Here is a 24,385-nt window from a genome sequence, read left to right as displayed (position 1 = left end):
GTTCTTTTTTACAACTTTGCATCTTAATGTCACTTGCAAATTTCACTTAATCTGACGCGCTCGAACATTTCTGATGAATAGTTTTTTTTACTAATCTGATCCTACAAGACGGGCGGCTAAATGTATATGTATATGGGACTCTTATTTTGTAGATGAACATAACCATTGTACCTGGTATCCCCCTTTATATTAATCTGCCTCGATTGCCTTGCCTGCGATTAATCTCTTGGGCTATTATAAAATTATGATAATAATACATAGTTTACAACTCTAATCAAGTTTGTCTTTTAAATGTGTTGTGTAGCGACAACACATAACTTTGTCTCCCCATATCATACAGCATACTCATATACTTATTTTAACTAGATACTTATGTATCTAAGGGTAATTATATCTTCCCTATATTAAGATGACTTCCCTATATTAAGATGAGGTTGACGCAAAACTCGTCCAGAAAACGATAAGAATGTGTAAATGATTATATTACCGTCTTGTTCTTAAGCATCTTTACATTAAGATAAGTGCAATTGAAAAGGCATCTTATCTGCTAAATGCAAATCTTTGATAACAAATTTACATATTAAAGCTGTTTACCATCGGGTTTTATACATCTGTTACAACAATAAATGTCGTGGCACTACCGTAGACTTGTCATAAGACCTACTATTTAATAAGATTGTAGAAGCTTCTTTATGAAATGGCTTGTACCGAAATTAAATTATTATTAATAGTGTTCCAATCATGAACAGTTTATGTTACACGTTACCAGCTGGTATGTTCCTGTTAGCGGCAATATTAGGTCTCACAAGGCAATCTAATTGTTTCTATCTAATGTGACAATCAAACATAATTAAAAAAAATAGCTTAAGAAAATACTCTAATTCAAAGTGACACACTAGGTATTTTTATTATGGGGTTGACAGCAATAAAACATTAAAATTAAAATATAAATTAAACAACACTCATTTCATACCAATATATTTATAAAACCAATTAATATTTTTTTAAATGCACCATATTAGAATAACTTACATATAGTACGTCAGGTACTACAAAGATCTAGAATCTTGAGGATTCTAATAAATTACAAAATACAATTCAAATAAACTATAAAAGCTATCAACGATATTAATAAATTAAATTTCTCACGACATTAAAAGGGAACGAATCCATAACTATTCTAGATGTTTACTTAACTTTCTTCATTATTTTGTCTATCTGTTCGTCTATGCGTGGACTCTTACCCCTGAAAGAGATTTATATTTAATTTTACATTGTGATATGAGTTGAGTGAGATATAGTAGAGTGATGTAAGTTGAATGACTCTCATCCCTGAGGTTCTAAGTTCGATCCCCGTCTCCGCACGAATGGACTTTCAATGTGCGCAGTTAACATTCGCTAGAACAGTGAAATAAAACATCGAGAAGAAACCGGCTTAAATATATATAGGTAAATAAGAGTAGACTTGATATATTTTTGTACCATAACCGGTACTGCCAGCTAGTGCGTGGTTTCACACGCGTTAATTCGGTTGTACCGTGAAATTATATCCTCAATTAATGGATTATTTAGTACAAAAATATGTGGTCCTTTCAGAACCGTGATTCTTGAGAAAGTAATTATATAGATTTTTTTAAAAAGGAGATTCTATGAAAAGGACATCTATTATGTTCGAAGCGTGATGTCACTTTTATCGATTTCAAGTATTTGTCGCTGTTATTTTTCGAGATAAAACTCTGTACTGTGGTAGTATTAGATGAAATCGATTAAGTACGATTTTTTGTGCACTAATTTTTAATACTGTGATGTACCTGTTAAATCCTAAATCCCTGTTAAAATCGCACTGTGACGAATAAATCGTAATAATTAAAATATATAATATTCTATAGTCAGCTAGTTTTACGTATTACAAATTAATTTTTTTAATATTCTAATGTATTAAAGACATATTTTTATTTAAAATCTGTAGTCACAATCGATGTGTGTGTGTGTGTGATATTTTTAAATTTAGTACAAACCTGTAGGCACTAGGATCTGGTCCAACAATAGCAATAAGTTGCGGCACTTCAGACGAATGTTGTGCCAGTCGGGCTAAGGCTGTGAGAGTCCTCCACAAATGTTCCTCAGCCGGCTCGTACTGCGTTAGCTGTAGGGCCGCCATCGCCAATTCTACGCATACCTCATCAAATACCTGTGGACAAACGGATTCGCAGGAGATATCTTTGTTTGAAGCTAGGCCTAATCTATGGTAACAAAGAAGGCTATAATTATAAAAGTAACTCATAAATGGAACATGGCATAACATCATGGCTTGATACAGCAATGGACTTAAACCTTTTATAGGAAATAATTATTTCGCAGTAAACGACTCTTACGCTCCAGATCGGTTCAAACCCCGGCTGCCGCCTGCCCGGACTGGACACCAATGGACTATCTGTCTTTGTCGCTCGAATGGTTAAGGTTAACATCATGAGGAAACCGCCATGCCTTTGACCCAAAAAGTCGACAGCGTATGTATGCAACAGAAGGCTGATCAAAATAGTTGATAATTTAAGTTTAATAAGTTTAAAATTGAGCTTATTAAAAAAAGAAATGTTCACGTAACAGTTGCACAAATCTGATTTCGCGAAGATCCTTAAGAAAGGAACTTGAAAAAAAAATACGTTTATTTTGGAACATAAGATCATCTAGGTATCACTTATTCCACGTCAATCAATTGGAACTTGTAGGCATCCCTACTCATCGGCAAAGACAGAGGGTGTAGGCCGAGAGAAAAAGCCGGCGTAAAAAACTCTCGGTACTCTTTCAAAAAAGCAAATCATCAAACAATATTTAAAACAAATATATCAAATTAATTAATTAGAGGTAGCCTGCCCAGCACTAGTCCCAGGCCCTTTTATCAACTAGATAATCAATAACTTTACTGTAAGCCTTTTTACACAGCTTTTCTTTAATACATTTCTTAAATTTAATAAAAGAGCCTGGGATTTTATTAAAGAAGAGTATCACTTTTCCCAAAAAAGAATTACTAACTTTACATAGTCTAGTACGGGGAAACGTGTGTGAATAACAATTCACAAATTGAACGAGGAAAAAATATCTTTATCAACTAACATTGGAACATTTTCGGTAGCGACGGCTATTTAATTAACTAAGTAAATAATGACAGAGCGTCCTCAAATTTCGTAAATACTTTATGACTAATCTTATAAGAGCGTTAAACAATTAAATATAATTTGAATCGTAAAACTGTTTTGAGGTTAAAAAATTGTTTTGGTACTGGTAGGTGGACTCATTTTCCGCAACTAGATTCAAATTTGGTCCGTTTTGCGTATGTTTTTGTACTGTTTAATTATGGAAAATTTATAACATACATATGTTTTCATTATAAATCTGTATAAAAAATACGAGTTTCTAGAATACTTTAAAAGCACTATATTCTATATAGAATTAGTATATACAAATAAATTAAAGTCGAGTTTTTTCCAAATTATTCCGCAATATAAATCGTCGAAAGGAATGTACGTATTCGTATTGCACACTATGGGGCGTTTTTTTGACATTTATTCTCAATAACACCTGTTAGTGACGAGAAATAATATCGACGAACGACTACTTGACAAACCTATTATGTGGCGAATCACTTCAATAAAATATTTACCTATGGCATTTATTTACTTTAACTTCTTTGGACACAGGAATGCAATAAACATGAAAGACGGCAATCAATCTAAAGGCTGGAAAACGGATGAAACATTATCGAGTATGAACTCTTGTAGACAACCCGTGTTAAAAAGTAAAAACAAGAACATAAGTGAAGTCAACGCAATAATAACATAAAAACATACATTTAGATAGTAATAATAATAAGCCTTTATTCTTCCAGATCCTATTTACATAAATAAAATAAAATAATTATGAATACAATTTTTTGAAAATCCAAGTTTGTGCTCCATTATGTATGATTTTTTCACTCCATTTAGATAGTAATTTAGCATAATAGTGTTACATTTAAAATTACATTATAAGCGGAAAACCAGTGAAACGGGTAAAATGCCAGCAAATGTTTATTTATATCTGTGCGAATTCGGAAAGCCTGTATAACACGTGCTGGCATTTTTACCCAAAGCCTCTAATGATCGATATAATCAGACTTGGCTTTTCAAAATTAATTTTATATTATTATATCTGTATGTCACAATATTTCTTCGTTACTCGTGCAGAGATATAAATGATAAACTAATGTGTTGTTAGACAAATAAAAACAAATATAATATATGATTACCCACTTTGATAACGTTTGATACGATTGTTTCACGGCCATGGGATTTTTCAACGTTTTCCAATATTTTCGTAGAAGTATCTTCTGTGTTTTACAACTGATGTATCTGATTTTTTTTCTATTTAACCTTAAATGTAAATTAACTACACTATTCACATAATGCTTTTCAGCATCGTTGTAATATTTTACGACTTTTGTTTTGGGCTTTATTTGACAAAACCAAGTTAGACTGAGACAACACTCTTCATAGAATCTAGTTCAAGAATTAGGACGTTTTCATACAATGATTTTAAAGAAAAATGGTTCGTAAAAAGTATTGAAAATATTACCATACCGACAGATAACAGCCTCAAGGACACCGAATCGTCTCAAAGTTGAGTCAGTAATTAGTCTGGTAAAATATTCCGAAGTACTATAGATTAGGTGAAGAGTACACCATTCGTTCCGTATGAAAGCAAGGTATTTTTTCGTAGGTTTTTTAATCCCGATGCAAAATGTTATAGTTTGACGTATCTCGTAGCTCCCAAACGAATCAATCACTTGCAAAGCTGACGTAAAGATAGTTCTTGGGTATAATTTATTAAAATTAGACTGTTTATAGGTTTAAAGGTATTCCGGTTTTTATATTAGCTGTGATAAATCTAATACAATGGGTTATTACATTATTTTATACGGATTCCTTGAGCACCCTGAATATTATGAGACGTGAGACGGATATATTTAGTTGTACACACAACTAATACGATATATGTGGTTGAACTCACAATACTTGCATTCGCTATAATAATTTCTGTTTTGTTGAATTATATTTTTAGTGATTTTATATTAATTAGTTTTCTATTGTATTAGTATTAAGAGACTGTAAAAATACGAAATAAGCAAATAAATAACTCAATTTTCTTAAAAATTAAAATAATGCTTTGCGTAACATATGTAAGGGTGTGTCCACATCTGGCGAATGCGCCGCGAATGTGCAGTCGTTCGCGAGCTGTGTACGTGCAATGGTTTGGTGCGCCTCTTTAGCGCAACACTTGCAAGGCTCGTACGAGGCGCACACTCAGTCTCGCTCTTACAGTTCCGTTTACTGACTCAGTACTTTAGAAGATATCAGACGACACTAGTGCTTTTAATATAATTGCTGCATTATTATTACTGATTAAAAGGAAAAAAGAGAAAAGGGCGTTTATGGCAAAATCCAATATTTAAAAGAAAACAGAATATAGTAGCGGGGTTTTAAAATGTACCATAAAATACCAGACTGAAAGGATACCAAAAATGGTACTAACACCCATTACTGCTGGTACCATTGCTACTCTGATGATTGATTTCAAACCGAATCCTAACTATCTGCCTTAACTTGAAAAGAAGACAGTTAGTGGATTTTCAGCAGTAAGTACTTGCTACGTATTGGCTACGTAAAGAATTTAATAAAGATTTTATACATTCAAATCATGCAATAAATAATAAAAACTTTCTAATGTTTCCTAAAATCAGATAATAATAAATTGGCCCTAAAATATTTTGAACAATTTTAGTTATATTACGGTTAATTCCATCAATAGACTTCACAACATAAAACACAGGGGCATCTTTAACAGCCAATCTCAATAACTAGAACTTCTTAAATCACTTATAATCATATTAATACATAACATATACCAAAAAAAATAAAGCTAGAGTTAGCAAATATTACTTAACGAAAAACATGCCAATTTATTACAATATTAACTAGATTTTGATTTCTGTAAAAACTTTTATTTAATGGCACTGAGGAAAATGAAACGTTATATTAAGAGATTTAAATAATTTCCCTCATTTACGACTATCATGAGTTTGACAATGAATTAGACAACATCAAATACACCGTACGCCAAATATTTGTATAAATTTTTTATTGCCCACAAAATTAAAATTCTATAAATATTTGTCGCACACATTTTACGATCTCATACAATTAAGACACAAATTATTAACTGTATGTTTCAGAGTGTTAGACGTTAGCGAAAAAACTCTTTCAGCCTTATAAAACAGGGTCTAAAATCTAAATATGGTATCTGTTAACATAAACATTTTTATAGATAAAGATAATGAGGTCGTAGGTAACAAACCTCTTTAGTCCACGTTTTTTAAGTCGAAAGAAGGTCTATGATATAGCAGAAGCATGACATACGGACGCAATGTAATAGTCGCCTGTAACTTTTTATAAACCAAAGCCCATAGTTTATAGAGATCAGCCGTTAGAATACCTTAAACTTAGCAGAGGACGGAAGTTGCTTGCGAATGTTGCCGCCCAAACCCAGTCGCTGCAACATATTTAGCTCTGCAGCTTCTGTTTATGACTTATTATATATATAGGCAGGAAGTGGACAGTCTGTGCACGACACGCCTAATATCTAGCCTCAACCATGCCGATTGCCTTGTTTTGTACCAACTGATAAATTTTCTTATCGAAAATCTATACCAATAAACGCATGTCTCAAAGACTACTCGGAATTGACAAAATTATTTTGAAGTGAATCTTCTAATGCGACTTCCAACAAGATTGCGTTAAACGTGTAACACTTCTTGGGAGTAAGAATAGAAAGAGACAGAGCGAGAGTGAATTCATCCCTATTTCATTTCCACAATATAAAACTTTTTAATGACATAAAATGATATCTTATCTTGTGCGTGTTTTACTGTTTGTGATAAAGAAGGACGTAATTACACTCGCCATAAAGCCACTTTTAATGTGTAATACAACACTTATTAAAATGGATAATTAAACTAACCAATAAAATATATGTATAGACTCAGGTTCAGACTTTTTCGGAAATTTAAAAATGTGCCCGGCCAAAAAGGTTTGTGATCTCTGACATGTCAAAAAATAATAGCTGTCAGATTTCTACGGAATTAAAAATCGGAGTATACCAACGGCTAACTTTAGAAGCTGATTTCAAAAGGGCAGACTAACTTAAAAGTGTAGCAGTATAGAAGAAGTTCCTTAACATACATAAAAATATATCCAATATGTAAAAGGGAAATACAGACCACGGTCTTTACCTCCTTGCTGGCGATGTTGTATAACAGCGCTGTTCCGAACTCGCGTAGATCCGTCTGGTCGCTCAGCATACATTGCACACACACCTACATAAATAATTATTATTAATTATGTCAAACAGCTTTTCTGTAGTCCTTTATTGTACAACTATTATACTCCGATGTGCCGGACGTACAACATGACCGCATTAACGTCAGAATAGGCGCAGGTCTGATGGCTTCACGTGCTCATTTGGAGCATGGGAGAGTTCAAACACCGCCAACTTCAAAGTTTAGGGTTTAAAAAAAAATATTTGGAAAAATCGAAATGCCTCAGGTGTTTTCAGTTTCCATTTGGGAATAAGAACAGTCGATGCTACTCTTTAGACCAGTAATGAGGCAGTTGAACAAGGGATTATCTGCGATGAAAGCAGAATAATGTATAATTTTTTTTACAGTAGCCATAGAGTTTCTTTCCGGCCAAATGTGGATTTTTTTTATATTGTTGCTGCTTTTCTCTACTCTAATTTATAATTCCCTAGAAACCTGACATTTCATAAGTGTTGCTACTAAAAAAGATCTCCATTGAAAAAGGGAAATTATGCATTTGAGAGTAATAAAAAATGAAATGCTACGTATTTTTATATTAGGTATACCTACAAAAAGGTAAATCTTAATATTTGCTTGTGTAAAAGTGACTTAATACAAAAATATTTAAATATCACGCATAATATATCGAATGAACTTTAATATCTTTATTTTATTTATTTAGCTGGCAACACTGCCTACTAATTCCAGGTATAGTAAACCTTATAAAAAATATTATCTTTACTTGTGCGTTTTTTACTTGCCGTTAAACCACTTTTAATGTGAAGCACTGCACTTAATAAAATGGATACAATCTCTAACAAATAAAGTGTATGTATAGATAGACTCAGATGTTCAGACTCGTACTGAAATGGAAAAATATGGCCGACCGAAAAGGCTGGCACATTTTTTCTCACATGTCAAAAAGTTATAGCTGTCAGAATTCTACGAAGATAAAATTCGGTCCAACTCTCCGTGATATCCAAGACAACACCAACTGGACTCTGCTAGTCCGCTATACGTGCTGAAGACAGGTTAAAACACCTCTAACTCCCTGATTCCTTACATATCATTAATAAAGTTAGCGATGCCTATATTACCTTAGTAGTGACCCGTATATTTGACAGTGCTACACCCTTGTACTCCCACTCACTGATATAAAGTAGCCACTCTGACGACGACGTGTTTTCAAACAAGTTGCACATCTGAAAATAATGTTACATTATGTTTTAACCAACCAGCTGTTGTGAAAAACAAAAGACGTTCGTTTGTCTGTGATTGGTCAACGAACACGCACAAATGCTGCATCATTATTCCTTCATTCCCTATACGGCTGCTAATAACTACATTTATTTATACGATGGTGTCAACACCTACATGTATAATCATTTTGTTACGGTGTCGCTGTGCATGCGCCGCCGCCGCGAGAACTAATTTACCAAAATGGCTCAGCTTTGACTCTCATTGCAGGCTATGAAATACTTTTTAATAACTCTAGAAAATATATCATCAATTTTGTTAAAATGTCTGTTGAAATGATACATTTCAAATGTCAGCAATTTGTTGTAATAAAAAAATACACATTTTTTTAATAAATCGCTCATATGAATGACATCTAACAGATAGACTTCAAATATTACTTAGAATTATATGTTTATAACAAATCGGATGTCTAAGAATTGCTGTGTAATAATTATTAGTATTAAAGTCGTCTTGTTTAATGTATCCTCAATATTGTATCATCTAGTAGTTTACGGTCATACTATCATGTTTATATACAATTATAATTTATTTATTTATTTATTAACACTTCGTTGCATTACATAAAAGGTAAAAAATATATATTAAACATAATTTAATGAAAAGCAACTGGCGGCCTTATCGCTTTAGAGCGATTTCTTCCAGACAACCACTGTGAGTATAATACATAAGGTAGACAAGTAGTGCAAAAATACATACATATTACAAATAATAAAAATAGGAAAAAAAATCATACTTAACGGAAACAAAAAGAAATAAAAATAAACTGAACTGATATAGGATACATTAAAAAAAAAAAAAAGTAAACAGTGCACATGAATCATGATAATTTAATTCAAGATCGCAAATTAATTTAAGTACCTGGATTACTAATATAATAACGATTACTTAAGCTTTGCTCGGTACCTATGTTTTTTGTTTTTTTTTTTTTTTATAAATTGTGTTTTTTGGAAATTATATTTAAGTACGAATAAAATGATGAAACAAAATATGTTAAATTTATATTTGACTCACATCTTTAAACGAGCAATTCTATGTTTAAGTTGATAAAACACGAATCAAATGACATTTTCTAGTAATGATTCCTAGCTAGATCGCCCCCGAAACCCCCCGTATACTAAATTTCATATAAATCGAGCCGATTCCGAGATTCCAATTATATATATATATATATATATATATACAAGAATTGCCCGTTTAAAGATATAAGATTTATCTGCAAAACTAGGTTTCTGTCAGTGAAGAACTAGTTAGGATATATCAAAATTTCTAATTTTATATTCTTCTTCTTAGTAAATAAATAAGAAATCACGACAACAGTTAACAAGAAAGTCTAGGCTAGTCAATCAAGGCACACTTACAAAAAGTCCTAAAGCACGTTGTTCGTCTAAAGGCAGCATATCAATCGAGTGGGCGTATCCCAATAAGGCGTGTTGTCGTCTATCTTGGTGTAGTAAAAGTGATACGTCGTCTTTTAAGGCACTCGCTGCTAGACATCTCAAGACACCGCAACGAGAGCTCGTCTTTATTGACGGGTCGGATAGGATACGACCTAACAAGAATTTCATTAGGTATTAGCTGTGCCCTGTGGTTTCACTTGCGTTGATTAGTGCCTCAGTTGTTAGCGAGATGTAGTTTCTCAATAAATGGATTATCTAGCACATAATTTTTTATTTGAGTTACTAGCTGATAATTTTGGTTAAAGAGTTGAACAGTGTCAAGCAAAAACCTTAGTGTGTAGATAAAAAAAACATCAGTAGCGCTACAACCTTTTTTAGATATTGCCATAATATTTAAAAAAAACCTTTTTAGGTCTTGGCCTCAGGTTTCATGACCTTTTGTTAATCTAAAAGGCGAGTAGATGATCAGACTCCAGTGTCTGATACACCATCGAAAGCCGGTTTCCTCACGATGTTTTTCTTTACCGTTGAAGCAAATGTTATATGCACACATAGAAAGTCCATTGGTGCACAGCCGGATATCGAATCTATGACTTCAAAGATAAGAGTCGCACGCCTGAAGCCACTAGGCCAGCACTACTCTCTTAGTATAGATCGTGTAGAATAAAATTTTCTGGATTTGATTGTTCGTCACTTTACAAGTAGAAGTGTGTACAAGTGGAACTAAAATGTTTAAAAACCTTACCAATAAAACTGAGGAATTCATCGCCAAGTACCCAGCTCCCTTCACCCTGGACTAAATACTGTTGCAGTTCCTCCAGACTTTGCTTTTCTTCTGCTGTTAGTTCGACTCCTTCGAGGGTCTTTGAGAAGGCTTCAAACTCTTGAACTCCCTGAAATTAATAAACCCAATTATTAATTCAAGCATTTATTAAGACGTATAATCCAATCTGCAAAACATCTCACTACCCACTATGATATGAGAAAAAATTACATAGATTTTACAGAGTTTTGTATATAAACAAAAAGCATGTTGTTCGTATAATCGTAACGTATCCTAATAACGCGTACTATCTACTATTCTGGTATAGTATTGGGATAAAGTGATCTTTTAAGGTAGTACAGGCTGCCCCCCATGGGCATGTCTAAGGTGCTAAACAAGTAAGGGTACTTAACTATAGCAAAAGAGAGTTAGATTTTCATATAAAGTTTCCTTGCCACATAATTCCAACATTTGATAGATTTCTTATTTATCCAATACTTTTTTGTATTATCTGTTTATGAAATGGAGTTCAGCTGAAATTGAACATCACGTAAATGATCTGGAAGAACTTGGCACATCTTACCTAATAAACGCCCCCAGTAATAACGAACTGTTTACCATCACACATATAAATAACATAATTTTCCTTTCCGAATGCATGCTATTCGTATGGAATTTTACAAAAAATGTACATATTTCTACCGTTGAAGATAAACTAAATATGTACTAATATTTTTTTAAATATATATATATATAATGTAATATATCAGCAGTATTATTAACGCGATTTTTTAAACCCTCCGATGCAGGACTCGAGGGTTTAAAACTCAAACTAAAGAGTTTTAACTCTGGCGCAGAAATAACTAGCGGGAATTTTTGGAACAAAAATTAAGTCCAAGGTTGCCGGTCTTAAACAATACAATCAAAAAGTGGTCCGATTCACAAAAATACCTACATAATAAATATTTCACAATGTCCGGATAAGTTCCAAATAAGCTATGTATTTAATACTTATTGGTAGGAAAAACACTATTGTTGCGTTTGCGTTTGTCTGATAGCGCTTTTCGTCATGAAACCCGAAGTTTCTTATTCGGAACTTTTATCTTCCGAATAATTTATGTGTTACATAGCTATTTAGTACTTTATCTATACATTGTGAAACACACACTAAGTAATACAGATATAATGTAGCCTTATTCCTTCCTTGCATTTACGGTTGACCATTCGTATGTACATCATATATTTTTATTAGTGTTTTAAGTATTAGTTTTTCCATTTACCACTGAATATAATTTAATTGCGATTAAGTAATATATATTTAATCTAACGCTATACACTTTACATACGTTTCGCAAAAGGTGTTCAGATAACAAATTAGTGCCTCGCATTAAGAACAACAGCGGGTTCTACAGAAGTGGTATTATCAGTATTAATACTACGTCATAATTTCTGGTAGATACACAAACTTACATCAATATCCCTGTAAACCACGGGAGGATCTCTAGCTCTCTTGCGTTGTTCCTCTGCGCGTCGTTCCTCTGCCTCAACGTCAAGGTCACGAGAACTTGGCCCTGCCAGGGATACCGGATCTCTTGCTTCCACTGCCTCCAAAGCCTCTGCCATAGCTATATAAACAAACAATAATACAAACAGCACGAGACGACGAAACCGGTATTTAAAGTAGTTTAAGAAATAACGCTTAAAAAGTTTTTAGCTAGGGTAAATAGGCATTCTCTTACTCTTTTTCTCGATCTATAATTTTGAGTACAATATATATTGTATGACTTGAATTAAGAGAAACGACAAAATAAAAACAAATTCATGAGGTTGATGACTCAAATAGATTCGCGCTACGTGTTATTTTTAGTTGCCCCGTTTAATCACTAGCTAATCATTTAGAATATTTATAATAAATAAAAATATATTGCATCAAAAATAAAAATTATTAATACTTACTGCACGAAAATAAACACGTTTTCAGACTTAAATATTGTTTCGTCAAAAACGCTTTCGACTGATTTCCCAACTACACGTGTAACCCACGTTGTGACAAAAATAGTAACAAATCAGCAACCTGATTGTAGACTTACCTCTAAACAAGCAAAATTCACAAAACGATGATAACACCTCGCTTGCCGAGATCTTACTGTTTCAAATTCACCAATATTTGGCGTATGGCCAAAACCAACGCAGGATGCCTCATCGTTTTATATTTATAATCACACCAAATCCATGCTTATCCCATATATTAAGGAAACGAGAAGTATTTTGAAGCATACGTTTTTATTACAAGCACATTCCGTTTAGATTTTGCATGTTATGTTACAAGTTACTCGACCTATTTGGAGAACATCAAAACGTCGGCATAAATAGACGAGGTTGATTACAGCTAAGCTCGTTCTATAAACAACTTTGACAGTTTTGTTTTAGGACCACTTGAAAAGCTAAGAGTTCATTGGTATTAGTTCGCCGAAATAATAAATATTGATAGTAGAAATAAGTTTATTCGATGCTTATGTACAAAATAGTAATTAAGCTTTAAGTCTATTTTTAGCTTATATACTACTTCTACCGTGACCGCAAACTATCGTTTTTATATAGTTAATCACAATTAATTAATGTTCATCGATAAACATTTCTATTGATTGTTATAAATTAAATTATTAATATTTTCTTCCAGATCCCTCATCAACGATGCCTCAAAAAGATATGCTAAGAGCTTTCTAGCTTTTCTAGCCAAACTCAGATAAAAGTTCGGTGAAGCAAGGCGATCCAGGATCTGTGTGAAACTTCATATCTGCCCATAATACTCGCGCGATAAGGGTGCCCACCTGGTCTTGATTCACCTACTAAAATCGTCATTCCCATGTAAAAATCCTGCTGTGATAGTTTATCATGGGACCAATAACAGTCCAGACCGCCCTGAGGCATGCCCTCGTCAGCCCATTGATTCTGGAATTTCTTGTCAGGATTTCGTAGACCTGTAGCGTAATTTGAAACTAGGATACTTTGATGACCCGGAGATTCATAATCTTGTATCGGTATTTGACCAATACACCTCAGTTCTTTTCTTTTTAAAAAAGAAATGAAGTCCAGCACACAACCCACATCATTTACAAAATCGTCAACGCCGTACCCAGGGGGCATGAAGTCATCGGGATTCAACAGCAGAGGGTGGTCTAAATCAACTAGAGGAGGCTGATCACCCCCTGTTTGATGAGGTTGATTCCATTTAGCGAACGGAAGAGGGTTCAAATCGTAGAAAGCTCGACGACTTTCAGTCGGTGAATTGGGGTTTGCCATCGCTGTAACTATTTCTTTCAAGTTTGAATAGAGTATTCCAAGAACACTGTCTTTTAAACATCTGGGGTAAAAAACCTGACCATTATATGTCACGGTTCCAATGCCTGCAATGATCTTAGATACAGGTAAAAATGTAAACGAAATTGATTGAATAACAGATCTTATATCAAGAGTAAGATGTGGCGTATAAAACAGCGCGTCATTCCCCGTGTCATGATTTAGGTAGCGTTTGGCCATCAACAATCTATATTCAAATTGAGCTAGCGTAACTCGATAGAACGCGTAAGGTGTACATTTAGGAACATTTTCGCAAGGTGTACATTCAGGAACTTCTTGGCCATACAATGCGTATACTTGCTTAAAGAGATATTGGGTATAAAATCCGACTGATCTAGTAGTGACTGGAACTACCAATGCTAATTTAATCACAGACACATGTAAAACGATAGAGGAACCTCTAAATCTACAAAGAAATGTCCCGTCTTTTTTACATAGCAAATCTTTTAGGGTCTGAATGGACTTAGAGGTTTCTCGTTTATACGTCAATTGCAACTTATGTTTGAACGTATCTTCTATTTTCTCATCACGATCGTCCTGCCAGTTACGTGGAAAAGGAAAAGAATCAATGCGACGCTTGTCGGGCAATTGGGAGCACTGCACCTTTCCTGCGAATCGAGCACAAACGAAATGGTCTAAATGGGATTTATCATTTTTTTTTAATTCAAGTAAAATAATTGTGACTATTTAAGCCGATTTTACTTTAGATTATATAGGATTGGATTTAGAAATACGTCACCTGAATTTGATGATACTAATTTTATAGGTATCTCCAGGGACCGTGATTCGAACCAAGTATTTTGGCTGACGGATTTGCGTCTTTGAAGTATAAAGAAAATGAAATATAATTTTGTGTATTACATTGAAATTCGTTAAACGAAACGTACATTTTATACTTTTCTCTAAATTATTATATTTCAACCCGCTGTATCAGAGCACAGGCATTATGCAAGCCGTAGTGGCGTAGCAAGGGGGGGCGGCGGGGGAAGGCCGCACCGGGTGTCACCTTTTTTGGGGTGACACCCATCCGGTCTCTGTGCAAACAAAAAAAATCACCTGCATAAAAATATATTTTTCAGGGATTCCTCCACTAGCACTAGCTCAGCTCTATGTAGAAATCGGGGATTCCCGCAAATGAGCCTGCCGCTGTCGTGGGGGATTCCCCGTCCCATACTCGCAACCTTTTAAGTAATGATCAATGTCCTTAATCATATAAAATTTATTTCTTTTTACTTTCGATGGGGTGACACCACCAACTTCCGCACCGGGTTCCACCTAATTTAGCTGCGCCACTGCAGCTTGCACAGTGCTGTGGAATAAAAACCAAAACTGGGGAGGCCTGAATAAAATGCCTGTGCTTTGGTACGCAAGGGAAGGGCTGCATTTCCCGTAGCTCCAGAGCTGTCCAAAAAACAATTTTTATCTATTGTTAGGTTAGGTAAGGTTAGATTTATTTTAGTTTTTTTCATTATTTTTTTAACTGTTTCCGCCGCGACAAAGTGGTTGAGGGTGATAACCCTACCCCTGCTACTCGCAACCCCCAATTCGGGCGACGTATTTCTAAATCGTTACCGATTATATTTATTATGATAACGTAATAACTTATACATCATGATGACACTGGTATAAAGGAGGTTTTTTCTAACAGATTTAAATATAAGTTCTATTTGAACGATATTCCTAAATTATTTCTATAATTTATTTTATTAGAAAGAAAATCAAAATGTAAGTAGCACACACAAACTAAGTACATTAAAAGATAATTTTGCTTGTGATTTTAGTAATTTTATCATGGAAGAAACAAAGTAATGGTTTTTTTTAACAATCAATGCTTTGAGGTAAAATTTCCAATGATAACTAAGGGCAATATCGCACTAGCGGCCAAGCAACGCGTCCAAAACTACAGCTACACTTGTCACTTGGAGGAAATAGTAGTGCTTGGGTATCTTTCAAGTAAAAAACGAAAAAACATTGGAATCATGCATTGCAGTGAAATAGCAGCGACCAATCAAGGGCCGGAGATCTCGCATTTAAGGGGATTTCATAATAATGTATCTATCTCACTGGCCGCTATTCCGCTATTGCGCTTAAGGCTTAAGTTGTATGTCCGTGCAAGGTAGAAAACTCAAAAGACATGTATTTAAACAATCCATTCGTTAAAAGGACGTAAATGCCTTGCCTTACGCGAAAGCCTACTTACCATCTTCATCACCGGCACCACCTTGTTCGCGCAACTTCTTTCTTTTCTTTTCTTTTTTCCGCTCCTTTCGCGCAACTTTTTCCGCTATGGTACTACGTTTAGCTTCTAACTCCTGTGACGCGATCCTACGAATAAAACAATATTGACAGTTATCACATATATTCAATCATTAAAATTATTTCACTGAACATATAATACAAAAGTAAAGAACTCATAAAAAATCAATATTTTTCAACACTTTTGCGCAGTAGAGTGATCGCTATATATTCTTATTTCAAACTACAAATAAAAACCCAAAGTCCACCTCCGTTATTTATTTTAGATTTTTCAACATTGAAACTTGTAGAATATTCTAGAATGGTCGCGATTGGTCATATGTCCTACGAATTGACTTATACGCGTGAACTGCTCGCAGTAGCAGGCAGAGGCCGGCCGCCGCACCTCGTAGTACTTGCATGTGGTTCAATCCACTGGACCTACCACACATTTCATTAGAATATTCTACCAAGTAAAAAATTGCTATTTTTTTTCAAATTGCACTTGACGACTATTATTTACAAAGCAAAAACGTTGAAAACAAGGAAAACAGAGTATCATCTAACTTTATGTAATAAAGCCGCTTATTTAAAAGCCGAAGCCTTTTGCCGAATTTAGCCGAAGATAGCTTCGCAGAATTTTAATGTTTATAAACTAAAAAAAATTTATATCATTATTATTAAGTTGTTCTCTTATCACACTCATTACACACTTGACTTCGAGCCATCTTCCCAACCCGAGACATTTTTGTGAGAAACTTACCTAGCTTCTTCGATTTGATTATTAAGCGTGAGGTAATCGGGGCTATCCTGTCGACTATGACGAACTCCGTTCGCGTAAACTGCCTGCAACAAATTTTTCTTCCGGTAATTACACTCAAGAAACTGGATAATTTAAGTTAAGCTGTAATGTTTTCGAATTTCGTTAAAAAAGCATGAAAAATATATTCGCTCTATGCCATACGTATAAAGGCAAGAATATGTACGTAACATTGTTTTGCTTGGTGAAAATCACAGCGTGTGCCTAGCCATTCGTACATTGAAATACGTTTGCTACTTCTAGTACATATGGGACTTCGAACCAATTTTGTTTTGTAATTTAATACAACTGCCATCTTCTGGTACATCGTAAAACTTGTAATGAAAAAACACAATTATCTTGTATATTTACATATAAACAACATATAACCATTAAAGGGTTTTGACTTACAAATTACTACGAACTATTATATCCATTTCCCGATTTTCGGGTTCCAGATTCCGAATCATCGGATGTTGACATCTGAGGATTTAGTAAAGATATAGATAGGTACATTATCCTCAATTTTCTTAATATGGCTTAATTTTTTGATGAAATTTCGTACATTGTTGACATTTTGTCTAATTAATTACAGTACCTTCTATGCCTAGCGATGCTTTTATCCAACGTTGTGCCTTAGACATGCCTCACAATGTTTCTCTTACACCAAACCAATGAAAGATAAGGAACACCGACTACGTGACTTCAAGATTGAGAATTGTTTTGATTACCCTAACATCTATCATCTATAGCACAGCCTAGATCGATAGATAGATACATCTACCTATTTATACATTTACCTATCTATCTATCGATCTGTGTGATGGCTGTACTATCCTAACATGACTCCAGACGTCAACACCGTCGGTTGACTGTCAACAACGTTTCCAAACCAGTAATAAGACTTGTTTATTAATTATTATTGCGCATGAGACCATTAACTTGTAAGTTTCAAAAAACAGCCGATACTTTATAGATAATTTCAAAGTATTTTTCGATAATGCACCCCCCATGTAAAAACATAAAGAGTGATTGATAAATATGAACTTTTGTTTTTCATTCATTATTTTCGTTTGTTAATCGTCAAACTGTGTAACAAATTTGGATTTGTTACGTCTATAAATTAAAATACAGAGTTAAAATTAAGTTTGAGAATATCATACTAACACATTAATTCGTAATCATTATCGTTACATTACAACGTGGTGCAATTTTTCACTTCAATAAAAAGAATATAAAATAAAGCTTTACATGCGTTGTTGTAATTAATGTCATTCGCGTATTTATCCTTTTTTTATAAATAATTTTAATGTCGGGTACATTTTGATTTTCACACCTATCAAAGGCAAGACAAAGTCAAGGTTGACAAATTAACTCACCTGTGAGCCATCTGGTACCAGCTGCTCTAACATTGAAGTAAGGGCTATTCTAAGATGCGCCGGTAAGTCTCTCTCAGCTTGAGACAATATGTGCTTAGGTACGCGTGCCCCACAAAGGAACTGTGCGATTTCATCGGAGAAGTGGTTGCAATTGTGATCGATTAGATGATAGGTTGAACCACTGAAAATCAAAAGGACAATTAAATTTTTGTCGCTTCTTAACGAATACTACAAGTCCACTGAATCATTTAAATATTTGAAAAATATCGTACATTTAAAATTTAATTTAATACTAACAATATTTTAAAATCGATTGATTGTATCTGTATTATACACGATGTCATTTACTTTAATAAATAAATAAACAAAGCGTATAATACCGATGAGCAATTTTTAATGTATTTAAAGTGACATTGGGATCCTTTGGGGTTGCCTTGTACCGTCTAAAAAGTCTTATAATTAAGACAATCGAAAAGTATCAAATTTTTCTTAAGAAAACTTGACCAGCGCTCCTAGTTTTTGGTACTAAACGTTCTAATTAAATACATATAAGAATTGTTAAGTAAACTAAAAACTTAATTTAGGTAGTAGTTTTAGGATTCGAATAATAATTCTATAAGATTTTGGCCGATCCTAATCCGGCAATAGGGATTACTTTATTAGAACTTACGCATATGTTGATGTAGCCAGGCCCTCTATGTACTGATTGAAGACTGGAAATGGTACGAATGTGTTCCCCAAGGTCGTAACTTGATGTGGAGCTCTCAAACTTGTGCTACCCTGTAATATTAATAGACTTAATATATCCAGTGGGAGGTCTGGGACTAAAAACCTTCATGGGTCAGATAGATTTTGAGCGAAGGAAATCATTGTTTCACACCATGAATACTCGCTAATAGCGCACATAGAAAGAACATAAATTAAAGAAATAATATTTTCCATTCCACACTATTCACAACACAAAAACTAAAAAACGTTAATTATTTTATATAATGAATATTATTACTTTCAAGTTATTATTTTTCATGTTTACTAAAAATTTTACACCACAGTACAGTGCGGAGAAGCCGTAATATCGCATTATATTTAATAGAGTTAGTTCAGAATTAACACAGCCGAAAAGTAATTCCTTGACTTAAAAGTGAAAAAACTTAAACAAAAATAATAGGCCGGCAACGCACTCGCCAGCCGTCTGGCATTGAGTGTCCATGGGCGACGGTATCGCTTAACATCAGGTGAGCCTCCTGCCCGTTTTCCCTCTGTGTTATAAAAAAAAATCCAGAGGTGTTTCAACCCCTTAAGGATCAAGATCTACTTTACAGACAAGTAGGTTATTAGACTTCCATGTCATGCCGTCGATTTCTGACTTGCACCATGCAAGTCAGAAAAAGAACAAAAAAAAATCATTTTTAGTACTCACGGCTATGCTAGAACACATTGACCACGCCTAACCAAGGGATTAAATAAAGTTATTGTGCTCAAATTAAGTACGCAACCTGTATCCTATAATTACTCCTACGACATCAAAGAACCAGAGGTGAAATGCAGAATATTTTACAAATGCGAAAAGCGCCGTGTTTATTTCCTAAATGTCAGGTTGGCTGCGTGCCCGCTTTGCTCATACGAATTTACTACTCCAAGATGTCATAAACATGACCAATACAACTTGATACTTGATACATTATCACTAATATTATAAGTAAGCCCTTGCAAACTGGTCGTATCTTTTTAATCATTTTTTGTGAACTGTTACCATATTGCTATGTAACGACTAACGACGACGCAAGTGTTGTAACTCTAAGGGAGTATGAAAGAAACATAACAAAATTTGTGAGTTCAAGCCAAGCAGCCTTAAAAACGGAATGTACCAGTAGCTATAGTAGTTTATAGACAAATACAGTTTTTCGTCTCTTTTATTTTTATATACATATTAAAAGAAAGGAACTTATAAAACATCATGCTACGACCGCAATATCGCTTTGCACACCTATATTCCACATAGAAAGTCTTGTCTTCGAAATTTAACAAATAATAAAACTGTAGAGACGCAGTTTATATGACAAAAATAACATACACGCGTTCAGAGTAAAAATAGTACATATTACGATGCAACTCTATGACGACATACATCATCTATTTAATAATGAATGCCGAAAATGTTAATTGCTATCATCAATATGTATCGATGACAGTGAACAATTTATTATTGGCAATTATTCAATTCAGCAAAGCTAACCACAAGTATTTAAAGCCACGAACACATTAATACTAACAAGGAATAACAATCTAACTTGGTCATCGAACATTTACTGAATATTCGAAGATCGAGCAATTTGGGCAATTATGTTTATTTAATCTGGCAACTGTATTACTCTAGTAATACGTATACATACTTGATACTACATATTTTACTTGTTAATGTTCTATTTTTTTTAAACTCGTCAGGATAAGATGATATGTTCAAAGAGTTATGAAAATACATGTAACGGGCTGTTTATTTCGCGAGTGGCGAACAGGAATAGATGTCGCGTAGGCATTCCACTGTTCTTGATATCAATTACTTTAAATTTCTACTTAGCTTACAACGTATGTTCGGTTAAAATTTTACTGTTAGAAAAGAATACAATTTTAAAAAAATCTAATTCAAATGCAGAGGCATTTAGGTGTCTGTATAATTAAACAATATGTATAAGGCCAATACGTGTATAGTATCATCCTGAAACAATTCCTTGTCCCGAGAATCGAAACAAAGGCGCATCTACCCCCTTATTTATTTATTTATCCTTCATCGCCTTATACAAAAACACACATAACAAAAATAAAAAAAACAGTAATTCCCCCCTTAATTAGTGTATACAAAGGAATCGCTATACAATATAAATACTCTTATAGGATCACTCGCCAATTATCTGTTCTGAAATCAATTTGTGTAATCAATTTGTTTGTGACGATAACTCGATTAAAATTAATGAGTAATTTGTCGAATTCTATTTGCATAAAGCTAATTTGTACTCCGTTATGGAGGGCCAAGCGTTGAGGTGTAAAATATTGAAAACTTTCAACAAAAGGTGCTAGTTAAAGCACTCAAAACCGACGATTGAGTATATTATAAGTGTGGAGGAACCCAAAGAAGTTTGAGAAGACCGCAAACTTTTGACAAACAGATGTTATTTAGAAAAAATAATTAAAATTGTATATATTAACTGTTTGATATCTTGTATTTTGTCACTTCTATCCTTATTTATATGTTGTACAAATGTCTACAGATTAAAAATATTAGTCTTTTTATAAAGGTCATGATTACCACAAAACACACCTATGCTTTCTTAAACAAGTGTAGTAACAATTTATAAAATAAAGTTTGAACGACAATTACCACACCATAGCCACGTGAAAACGTAATCGCCATAGAAATATTTAAATATATAATCCTTAGTTTTGTTTATCTCATGACTAATTTCTAGGTATTCAATAAAGAGTTTTCTTGTAACAAAACAATTTTATTTGCTAATATCACCTATTAGAATTTGTTACCGAAATTATTTAAAATACATACCGGTGGACAGGAGCTTATTCCTTGCCCTCCAAAGAAGTACTCACGCTCATACACAACTATGGATGTATGCCAAACACCCTCCACTTTGTGGCCTGTAAATAAAACATAAATTTAAATTTGCCGGAAAAATAAAACAATGACTGCAATTTTGGTGACCAACATGGAGTTACAGCCAACAAGTATTACTTAGAAAACAAATATGTGGTTAAAAATAAATTCAAAAAATTATACCAGATATAGATATAAAGGCAAAACAAGATTTGTCATTTAAAAATGTAAAATAAATATATAAAATGTTTTATGATCTTAGTTTTAACATGAACATAAACAAAATATAGGTTAATAAAGTTTGTCAGTGTTGAGAGTTGTGCATAAACTAGACAGTTGTTTTTATACTAATCAGAACTAGCATAGGAAACAGTTTTTTAACAGGTATTAGTACTAAACTTACCAAGACTAAAACTTTATTTTGTAGCATAATAGATTTCTATAATTTTATACTATAAATATATTTTACAGTATACAACTTATTACCATTGTTAGGCTCCAGCAGTAAGTGGGATCATTGATCATTATACATTTACTTACCTACTATACTTGGTGATATCACTGATGCCAGACCATTAGTCAAGTCATAGATATAAAGATCTACAGGAACCCCTTCTGACTGCATTGTGAATGTTTTATGTACCTGGTCATATAACGTATGTGTATAACAATAGAATGATTTTTGATTAATTACAACAATAACATTTAAACAAACTTAAAATTTTAAGGAAGGATCAAGGAAAGAAAATTATTTTAAAAACTTTTAACACCCGCAACTTTTTATGAAATAATCTGTTTTTTTTATTCTTTCAATAAAACATAATTGGCTTTTTTAAAAATAACCTTAAAGAATAGAATTTTGTAGTGAAAAATTAGTAGAAAAATGTTTCATTGTACAATTTAAAACGAAACACTATTTTTAAACAGAATTTATTTTTCTAATGAAACTATACACATTTATTACATAATAGGATTTACACACCACAACATAAATGTAACGGCAGTGTGTTTTGTTCCTTCAAAATTCCGAATATTAGTTGGTCTAAGAAAATAAAATTAACTTAAAAACCCATACGTACCTAATTGAAACACTTAATACTTTTTGTTTTGGTACACAAATTACACATACACTTTATTAAAAATTAATCAGTTTTATATCAATATTAGCGTACTGCATGAACAGTGAACACGAAACTTGAAAGTGCATCGCCAGATCCAATGCACCGCGATCAACACCTGCGTTCCTCCTATCTGGCGCCGTGTCAGACTACACGACACCCACACATATACCACCGTTACTACTCTATTTATAATTCGCTGGAATCCCGTATCATCCTCGTTCTCACCTATTTAATGTAGCTAACAGCAAATAAAAATGTAGGTCGTAGGATGACTTTCCATACTTATTAGTTATTACTTACGCATTCAGTTTTTGAATCTAGAGCCTGGAGGACGATTTATTATTATTACAATATTTTTAATTTGCAATATAATTCTATATTAACATCATTTTGATAAATGCAATTTCCAAATTCTGATTAAGTTAGACAAACAAATAATGTATGAACCATAGGGCATAGACCAACGTCCAACGTATCATTTTAGAAAAAAATATAAGTGGTTATTGTTTGATAGTTTGTATGTTATTAGTCAGTGCCCCAAGTATTCAGTGCTCATTAAAAGGCTTATTACACCACGCGATATTCAGACAGTCTTACTAAGATTCAGCCTAGTGTAATAAGAGTTAGCCAGTTAGCCTGTCTAATTAGACCGACCGAATGGGTTCGGCGGTGCTTACTGGCTTACTTGCTGAATATCGCATAGTGTAATAAGCCTCTAAGTCATCAGTTTTTTTACGATTAGAGATTTTAACCGTTGCATAAAACGTGAAGGAGGTCTAGTATAATATATGACTTACGAACATGACTTTTTTGATACTTACAAATTATTGTTCGTCTATGTAAATTGAATATCTAGTTCTTTATTTCTATTCTTCTAGTAAAATTAAAAAAAATATGCTTTTATAGCTCAAGAGAGCTGGTTAGCAGTTATTCATGCACCTATTAGGAACTTTTGTAGTATAGTAGTTACTATCTCAATTTTAGTAGACATAATAGCTCTCTAATTTCTTTTAAATAACATTTTTCAAATTATTTATAGCCTACGAGATTACGGAAGCTATTAATAAAAAAAGTGTT

General features: G+C 33.5%; 1 protein-coding gene across 6 annotated transcripts; it reads right to left on the bottom strand.

Moving 5' to 3' along the window:
* Positions 1–962: 962 nt before the first annotated feature.
* Positions 963–23,806, bottom strand: LOC110997957. 6 transcript variants are annotated; one of them, XM_045629052.1, is made up of 15 exons: positions 23,267–23,601; positions 22,728–22,830; positions 22,140–22,231; positions 19,254–19,363; positions 18,584–18,764; positions 17,169–17,251; positions 16,371–16,495; positions 12,281–12,435; positions 10,793–10,940; positions 10,009–10,199; positions 8,488–8,592; positions 7,325–7,408; positions 6,529–6,585; positions 2,019–2,191; positions 963–1,246 (listed from the first exon to the last, which is right to left on the bottom strand). In XM_045629052.1, exons 2-15 carry the CDS (start codon positions 22,810–22,812, stop codon positions 1,189–1,191), a joined length of 1,647 nt encoding a protein of 548 aa, XP_045485008.1. In that variant the 5' UTR covers positions 22,813–22,830; positions 23,267–23,601; the 3' UTR covers positions 963–1,188. The 6 variants fall into 6 exon arrangements, with proteins under 6 accessions (XP_045485008.1, XP_045485009.1, XP_022122049.2 ...); XM_045629053.1 differs by lacking the exon at positions 6,529–6,585 and having other exon boundaries at positions 23,267–23,600; XM_022266357.2 differs by lacking the exon at positions 6,529–6,585 and having other exon boundaries at positions 7,313–7,408; positions 23,267–23,598.
* Between the last annotated feature and the right edge of the window lie 579 nt (positions 23,807–24,385).

The sequence above is a fragment of the Pieris rapae genome, chromosome 8, assembly GCF_905147795.1.
Source record: "Pieris rapae chromosome 8, ilPieRapa1.1, whole genome shotgun sequence".
Classification (NCBI taxonomy): domain Eukaryota; kingdom Metazoa; phylum Arthropoda; class Insecta; order Lepidoptera; family Pieridae; genus Pieris; species Pieris rapae.
Note: the sequence above shows the minus strand (reverse complement) of the source record. Positions and strands in the feature narration are given on the sequence as shown.